The sequence below is a fragment of the Chlorocebus sabaeus genome, chromosome 21, assembly GCF_047675955.1.
Source record: "Chlorocebus sabaeus isolate Y175 chromosome 21, mChlSab1.0.hap1, whole genome shotgun sequence".
In the NCBI taxonomy this organism is placed as follows: Eukaryota; Metazoa; Chordata; class Mammalia; order Primates; family Cercopithecidae; genus Chlorocebus; species Chlorocebus sabaeus.
In genome coordinates, this window is record NC_132924.1 from 54943714 (window position 1) to 54953671 (window position 9958).

The following is a 9958-nucleotide window of genomic DNA, read 5'->3' on the forward strand; positions in this document are numbered from 1 at the left end:
CAGGTGAGGAAGGCAGAATCAATCAGATGGAATTAGCAGGGAAGTAAAGTTCAACTGTTGGGCCAGGTTGTAGCTGCTTTGGCACTCAGAATGAAGAGTTCTGTGTGCGTGTCCTGGCATGGAGAGTTATTTCCTTTTTCCTTCAGTTAGGTTGACCCTTTCCATTTGTGTAGGACCTGTGCACATGTTGTACTGGGCCCCCAGTCAAGTTGCTTATCTAAAATTCTTTCAAACTGTTTCCTTATTATCTCCTTAACTGTTGTCTTCTTACTCTGCTGAACGTGTCTACTCTTTTACCTCACTGCTCCTGTTCATGCCCCTACTTCTGCTGTTGAGATTTTGTGCCTGTTTTTCAGAGTAAATAAACTTTTCTTGTCCTTGTAGATATTACATTGTTTAGTTTTCTCATCTGAGTTTTCTTTTCCTAAGCACAGGGTACAGATTACATTTGTATTTTATATTTATATATTATATGAGATGGAGAGACTAGAGAAGAGAACAAGCTGTCGATTCCTAAGGAGAAAATTTCAGAAGTACATTCATACAAAGTGATAGTAGGAAGACTCAAACACAATATTACCTAAGTTAGAGACTAGAGAAGTGTATAAGTCCGAGGACAGATCAGAAGGGCTTCAGGAAATTCTAAGGAAATTACCTGGAAAGTTTAGCCAAATAGTGATCAGCAAAGAAACCTTCACCAGTGAGAAGAACAATGAATGTAATAAACCTGAAAAAAGCTTCAGTCTGGACTCTACTAATGATGCAGATCAGAAAGTTCTTAGAATACAGAATACTGATGATAATGATAAGAATGACATGAGCTTCAACCAGAATTCAGCCTCTGGTATACATGAACACATAAATCTAACACAGGATTTTCAGAGTAGTAAATGTAAGGAAAGCTTAATGGATCTCTCCCTCCTTAATAAATGGGACAGCATCCCTAACACTGAGAAATCCTATAAATGTGATGTATGTGAGAAACTTTTCCATCAGAGCTCAGCCCTTACTAGACATCAGAGAATCCCTACTAGAGAGAAGCTCCACAAATGTAAAGAATGTGAAAAGTCTTTCAGTCAGAGCTCAAGTCTTAGTCAACATAAAAGAATACACACTAGAGAAAAAGCTTACAAACGTGAAGCACCTGATAAATCCTGTGAAGCGTCTGACAAATCCTGTAGTCCAAACTCAGGCATAATTCAACACAAGAAAATTCACACCAGAGCCAAAGCTTACAAATGTAGCAGTTGTGAAAGAGTCTTCAGTTATAGTGTCTACCTTACTCAACATCAGAAAATTCACAAAGAGATGCCCTGTAAGTGTACTATATGTGGCAGTGACTTCTGAGATACTTCATACCTGCTTGAACATCAGAGGGTCCACCATGAAGAGAAATCCTATAAGTATGATGAATATGGATTGGCCTATATTAAACAAGGAATTCATTTCAGAGAAAAGCCCTATACATATAATGAATGTGGAAAAAACTTCAGATTGAATTCACATCTTATTCAACATCAAAGAATTCACACAGGAATGAAACTGCATGAATGTTATGAATATGGAAAAGCTTTCAGTCAAACCTCATGCCTTATTCACCATCAAATAATGCATAGGAAGGAGAAATCATATGAATGTAATGAGTATGAGGGCAGTTTCAGTCATAGCTCAGAACTTATCCTGCAACAAGAAGTCCTCACCAGACAGAAAGTCTTTGATTGTGATGTACGGGAAAAGAACTCCATTCAGAGAGCACACTTCGTTCAATGTCAGAGCATTCATACCAAAGAGGACTCATGAATATAATGAGGGTGAAAAGACATTTAGTCTAGTCAAATTCAGGCTTCATTCAACATCTGAGGTTCACACCAGGGAGAAATCACGTACGTACTACATGTGGTAAAGCCTTCAGTCATAGCTCAACCGTTACTCAGCATCAGATAATTCAATTTTCATGCTATTAATATTTTCATGCCTTAGTCACATTTGGAGAATTCATATGGGAATAAAATTCCATTACTGCAATGAATGTAAAAAAGCCATCAGACAAAGAAACTACCTTGTTTAGTATCAAATTCATGCGATGCAAAAAGATTATAAATGTAATAAACGTGTATGTGCATGAGGAGATTCAGTCATAACCCAACGCTCATTCAACATCAAAGAATCTATATCTAAGAGAAGTTACTTGATTGTAGAAAATGGCAAATCTTTCAATGGGAGTTTAACTAGTCTTTGTCATATCAGAATATTCATAGTAGACAAGAATTTGATGTAATGCAAATGGAAAACTTGACACCACATTTCAGGCTTTACCCAGCCTCAAAATAATGGAAAGAAAATTGTTGATTATTTAGTTATGAAATTGTTAATACATAGTCCCAATCTTTATCATTGCACAAGAATCTAGGGGTGACTTGGTAAATGCAGTGCCATTTTCTCATGGCATTCCTTTATTTAATATGTGTTCTAAGTAGGTACGTTCATTTTTACTGTTTTATTATAATAATTTTAATATTAAAAAGAACAGAGATGGGGGTCTCACTTTGTTGCCCAGGCTGGTCTTGAACTCCTGGCCTCAAGCTGTCTCGTGACCTTGTCCTCCCAAAGTGCTGGGGTTACAGGTGTGAGTCACTGTGCCGGGCCTATTTTATAAATAGAACTCATTTCAGCTGTTTTTATTTTAATATGCCCTATGAACATTTTTATTTTTCTTGAAATTGGATCTTAGTGTTCACAATTTCCATAAGATACTCCTAATGCACCAGTATTAAAACACATCAACGTAAGTAGCTCATTTAGCTTTTTCTGCTGTTCTTGGCCCAAGTTCCTCCAAAACCGACTCTTAGGCCTATTCTTTCCTAGGGACCCTATATTATTGCTTTACAGCCATGACACTTGGATGCCTGTTTATTGACTTCTCCATTCCCTTAAGCACCTTTAGAAGATTTAGAAGATTCCTAGTTTAAAGCATTTCACCAGCGAGTATTCCACATCTAGTTGATGTTGCTGGTCTGATGTCTTATTTCCTAAAGTGAAGCATCTTTTTAAAAAAGAATTGGATTTAAAATATATCCAGTTCAATATAAGTATGAATATAAGTAAGTGTTCTCTATCCTGAGTTTTTAGCAGGCAGCCAAACATTTTCAAATGATGCCCAAGATTTTGGTTGCCTTGGGTGCATCCACAGCCTGCAAAGAGAGATGATAAGATATCAGGGACCCAACAAGACTCCTGGTAACCTCACTACATACATTCAGTGCCTATTCTGCTTGCCTAAGCTTAGAGTTCTTTTATATACCTCTAAGGCCAGCAAAATGCTCAGGTCTCCTTTGGTAGGGTAAACATAAGAACATACACAGGCTGGGTGTGGTGGCTCACATCTGTAATCCCAGCACTTTGGGAGGCCGAGATGGTTGGATCACGAGGTCAGGAGATGGAGACCATTCTGGCCAACATGGTGAAACCCCATCTCTACTAAAAATACAAAAATTAGCCGGGGGTGGTGGCACGTGCCTGTAGTCTCAGCTACTCAGGAGGCTGAGGCAGGAGAATCGCTTGATCCCTGCAGGTGGAGGTTGCAGTGAGCCGAGATCGCCGCTGCACTCCAGCCTGGCCAAGACTCCATCTCAAAACAACACAACACAACACAACACAACACAACACAAAAACATACAAAAAAACCCCAGCATCGTAAGGGAATGAAGCCTTTCAACAGAGATGATGCTGTTCTTACGTTAGTCTCAGAGACAATATTTCAAGAGAGTGGCAGGTCTGTTCCTGGTAAAATTTTAACCTTTAGAATTGCAGATAAATGTTTGAATTCTCCCCCACCCCCCACACCAACCAGTCTTCCCTCATCAATCCAGGACAGTATTTGAAGTATGAGGGTTTTGTGTTAGTTGTTTATCCATTATCACATTTTTGTATTTTAATAGTCTACAGGCCATATAAAAGAACATGGCTTTTTGATTGATAAAGGGGATTATAGATGTTGGCTCAAGTTCAGGGCCACCATCATATACCTAACAAGAGCTCATGCTTCTTTAGGTAATGTCAAAGCATTTTGTATTTTTCCATCTTAAGCTATATAACATTTTGTGAATAAGACAAGTGTTATTTAAAATTCTAGTTGTCAATCCAGGCTTTCGTAGTTCAGATGTTATAATATTCGCTAGGGACCATCAACAAATATATAAAAATACATTGCTCACTCTATAATCCTCCTTTACAAAAAGTGTCACAGAGGGTGTCCACCCACGGTGATATTAGGGGCCAATATAATCATCTCCTTTGTATATTACAAATAATGTCACAGAGGTGGCATATTGTCACCTCATTATGTGACATAATGTCACATAATGTCCACCCATGGGGATATTTGTGGCAATATAATTATCTCTCATGAATATTATGAATAATGTCACAAAGGGTGACCACCCATGCTGATATTAGGGGCAATGTCATCATCCGCCATGGATATTACAAATAATGTCACTGAGGGTGTACACCCCCTGTGATATTAGAAATAATTTCATCTTTTTAGGATATTATGAATAATAGTAGCACTGAAAATGTACACCTTGTGTGACATTAGAAGGAATATAATCTCTTTCCTTGGATATTATGAATAATAGTATCACCGAGTGTGTACATTCCATGGGATATTACAAGTAACATCATCTACTCCCTTGCATATTACGAACAATAGCATCACAGAGGGTGTACCTGTACAATATTAAGAGTAACATTATCTCCTACCTTGGATATTGCAAATAATAGCATCACAGAGGGTGTACACCCCATGTGATATTAGAAGTAACATGATTTCCTCCTATGGATATTACGAATAATAGCATCACAAAGGGTGTACGTACCATGCGATATTAGGAGTAACATTATATCTTTCCTTGTACATTACAAATAATAGTATCACAGAGAATGTATACCCTGTTCAATATTAGGAGCAACATCATTTCCTTTTCTAAATATTATAAATAATAGTATCACAGAGGGTGTACACCCTCTTCGATATTAGCAGTAACATCATCTCCTTTCTGAGATATTACAAATAATAGTATCACGAAGGGTGTACACCCTGTGCTATATTAGGAGTAACATCATCTCCTCCCTTAAATATTACGAATAATAGTATTACAGAGGGTGTACACCCTGTGCGATATTAGAAGTAACGTCATCTCTTCCCGTGGATATTCTGAATAGTATCACAGAGGGTGTAAACCCCTTGTGATATTAGAGGTAATATCATCTCCTCTGTTGCATATTACAGATAGTACCACAGAGGGTGTACACTCCCTGCGTTTTTAGGAGTAATTCCTCTCCTCCATTGGATGTTATGAATATTATCACAGAGGGTGTACACCCACTATGATATTAAGAGTATATCATCTCCTCTTTTGGATATTACTAAGAGTATCACAGAAAGTGTACATCCCCTGCAATATTGGGAGTAATATCATCTCCTCCCTTGGATATTATGAATAATATCACAAAAGGTGTACACCTACTACTATATTAGGAGTAATATCTCCTTCCTTGGATATTATGAATAATATCACAAAGGGTGTACAACCACTGAGACATTAGGAGTAATATCTCCTCCCTTGGATATTACAAATATAATCACAGAGGGTGTACACACAGGGTGTGTAGGATATTAGGAGCAATATCACCTCCTTCCTTGCATATTACAAATAATATCACAGAGGGTGTACATCCACTGTGATATTAGAAGTAATATCATCTCCTTTTTTGGATATTATGAATAATGTCACAGAGGGTGTACACCCACTGCGACGCCAGGAGTAATGTCATCTCCTCCCTTGGACATCATTAAGAATAATATCACAGGGGGTGTACACCCACTGCGGTATTAGGAGTAATGTCTTCTCCTCCCTTGGACATTACTACCAATAATATCACAGAGGGTGTATGCCCATTGCGATATTAGGGGTAATGTCATCTCCTCTCTTGGACTTTATTACGAATAACATCACAGAGGGTGTACGCCCGTTGTGATATTAGGAGTAAGGTCATCTCCTCCCTTGGACATTACTACGAATAATATCACAGAGGGTGTATGCCTATTGCGATATTAGGAGTAAGGTCATCTCCTCCCTTGGACATTTTTACGAATAATATCACAGAGGGTGTACGTCCACTGCGATATTAGGAGTAATATCATCTCCTACCTTGGACATCGTTACTAATAATATCAGAGAGGGTTTAAGCCTACTGTGATATTAAGAGAAATGTCATCTACTTTTTGAATATCATTGCGAATAATATCACGGAGGGTATACGCCCACTGCGATATTATAAGCCTACTGAGATATTGGGAGTAATGTAATCTCCTGCCTTGAACATGATTATGAATTGTATCACGAAGGGTGTATGCACACTGAGGCGTTAGGAGTAATGTCTTCTCCTCCCTTGGACATCATTACGAATAATATCGCAAAGAGTGTACATTCACTGCAATGTTAGAAGTAATGTCATCTCCTTTCTTGAAAATCATTATGAAAAATATCACTGAGGATGTATGCCCACTGTGATATTAGAAGAAATATCATCTTTTTTCTTGGACATCATTGCGAATTATTTCACAGAGGGTCTACACCCACTGCGATAGTAGTAATAATATCATTTTTCCCCTTGGATATTACGAATTATATCACAGAGGGTGTACACACAGGGTGTTTACGATATTAGCAGTAGTATCATTTCCCCCTTTGGATATTACGAATAATATCACAGAGGATGTACACCCCTTGCGATATTAGGAGTAACATCATCTCCCTCCTTAAATGTTATGAATAATATCACAGAGGGTGTACACCCCTGAGATATTAGGAGTAATATAATCACCTGCCTTGGATATTATGAAGAATATCACACAGGGTGTACACACAGGGTGTTTACATTATTATAATATCATCTCCCCCTGAGATATTGCAAATAATATCACAGAGGGTGTACCCCACCTGCGATATTATTAGGAGTAATATCATGTCCCTTCTGGGATATTATGAAGAATCTCACAGAGGGGGTACACACTCGGCGATATTATTAGGAGTAATATCATCTCCTCTCCCCTGGGATATTATGAAGAATCTCGCAGAGGGGGTACACCCCTGTGATATTATTATGAATAATGTCATCTCTCCCCTGGGATACTGCGAAGAATCTCACAGAGGGAGTACACCCCTGTGATATTGTTAAGAGTAATATCATCTCCCCCGTTGGAAATTACAAAGAAACTCATAAAGGGGGTAAACCCCCTGCAATATTATTAGGAATAATATCATTTCCTCCTACCTGGGATATTACAAAGAATCTCGCAGAGGGGGTACACTCCCTGAGATATTAGAAGTAATATCATCTGCCCCCTGGGATGTTACAAAGAATATCACAGAGGTGTACACCCATAGCGATGTTAGGAGTAACATTATCTCCCCTATGATAAATATCACACAGAGTGTACACTTTATGCGATATAAAGTGTAACATAGTTTCTTCCCTGGGATATTATGAAGAATATCACGGAAGGTGTACATCCCCTGCGATATTAGGAGTAACATCATCTCCCCCCTTGGATATTATGAAGAATATCACACAGGGTGTACATTTCCTGCGATATTAGGAGTAACATAATCTCCCCCCTTGAATATGATGAAAAATGTCACAGAGGGTGTACACCTCCTGTAAAACTGGGAGTAACATCATCTCTCCCCTTGGATATTTCGAAGAGTATCACAGAAGGTGTACACTCCCTGCAATATTAGGAGTAACATCATTTCCCTCCGCCCCAGATATTACGAAGAATATCACAGAGGGTGTAAACTCCCTGCGATATTAGAAGTATCATCATCTCCAATTTTGGATATTATGAAGAATAACACAGAGGGTGTACACTCCGTGTGATATTAAGAGTAACATCATCTCCCCCTTTGGATATTTTGAAGAGTGTCACAGAGGGGGTGTCCATTTCCTGCGATATTAGAAGTAACTTCACCCCCCACCTTGGATATTACGAAGAATATCACAGAGGGTGTACACACAGGTGTTTACAATATTATAAGTAATATCTGCGAAGTAATGCCATCTTCCCCCTTGGTTATTACGAATAATATCACGGAGCGTGTACACACCCTGCGAAGTAATATTCTCTCCCCCATTGAATGTTACAAATAACCTCACAAAAGGTGTACACCCTCTGCGAATATATTACTTATATAAGTATACATTATATTATAAGTAATATATATTACTTATATATATTATATTGTAAACACTCTGTTTTATATTATTATAATCCAATATAAGTAATTGGATTTTAAGAATAATATCACAGTGGGTGTACATTCCCTGCAATGTTATTAGGAGTAATATTATCTCCCTTCTGGGATATTACGAAGAATCTCACAGAGAAGGTACACCCCCAGCAATATTATAAGAAGTAATGTCATCTTCCCACCGGGATATTTTTGAAGAATCTCACAGAGAGGGTACAGCCCCTGCTGTATTATTAGGAGTAATGTCACCTTCTCCCTGGGATATTACAAAGAATCTCACAGAGGGGTACCCACCCCCCTGCGATATTATTAGTAGTTACATCATCTTTCTCCTGGGATATTACGAAGGATATCACAGAGGGTATACACTCCCTGAGATATTAGAAGTAATATCATACCCCCACTGGGATGTTACAAAGAATATCACAGAGGGTGTACACTGCCAGCGATATTAGAAGTAATGTCATCTTCCCACTGGGATATTAGCAAGAATATTACAGAGGGTGTACACCCCCTGCGATATTAGGAGCAACATGATCTCTTCCTGGGATATTAGGAAGAATATCACAGAGGCGGTACAGCACTTGGGATATTATTAGGAGTAATGTCACCTTCTCCCTGGGATATTACGAAGAATCTCACAGAGGGGGTACATGCCCTGCGATATTATTAGTAGTAATATCATCTCCTCCCCCTTGGGATATTACGAAAAATCTCGCAGAGAGATACACCCCCTGCGATATTATTAGGAGTAATGTCATCTTCCCCATGGGATATTACGAAGAATATCGCAGAGGGAGTACATCCCCCGCAATATTATTATGAGTAACATCATTTTTCTCCTGAGATATTATGAAGAATCTCGCAGAGGGTGTACCCCCCCCGAGATATTAGAAGTAAAATTATCTCCCCGCTGGGAAGTTACAAAGAATATCACAGAGGGTGTACACACTCTACGATATTAGAAGTAACATTCTCTCCCCCCTTGGATATTACAAAGAATATCACAGAGGGTGTACAGCCCCTGCAATATTAGAAGTAACATCATTGCCCCCTGGGATATTGCGGAAAGTATCACGGAGAGTGTATGTCTTATGCAATATAAGGAGTAACATCATTTCTTCCCTGGGATATTGCAAAGAATATCACAGAGGGTGTACACCCCCTGTGATATTAGGAGTAACATCGTCTACCCTCTTGGATATTATGAAAAATATCACAGGGGATGTACACTCCCTGAGAAATTAATCATTTTTCCCCTTGGATATTACCAAGAATATCACAGAGGGTGTACACTTTCTGCTATATTAGTAGTAACATCATCTCCTCCCTTGGATATTACAAAGAATGTCACAGAGGGTGTACACCCCCTGCGATATTAGGAGTAACATCATCTCGCCGCTCATATCATACAAATAATTTCACAGAGGGTGTACACCCCTGCTATATTAGGATTAACATAATCTCCCGCCTTGGATATTAGGAAGAATATCACAGAAGTTTTAACCCCCTGCGATATTAGGAGTAACATTATCTCCACTTTTGGATATCACGAAGAATATCAGAGGGTGTACACCCCCTGTGTTATTAAGAGTAACATCATCTCCCTTCTTGGATATTTTGAAGAATATCACAGAGGGTGT

The 9958-nt window shown here is 38.7% G+C and overlaps 1 protein-coding gene across 1 annotated transcript; it reads left to right on the forward strand.

The window, feature by feature from the left end:
* Window positions 1–816: 816 nt before the first annotated feature.
* LOC119623638 (zinc finger protein 655-like) lies at window positions 817–1800 on the forward strand. Its single transcript, XM_073008655.1, is given in 1 exon segment — window positions 817–1800. A coding segment is annotated over 1 exon segment (984 nt).
* The last annotated feature ends 8158 nt before the right edge of the window (window positions 1801–9958 follow it).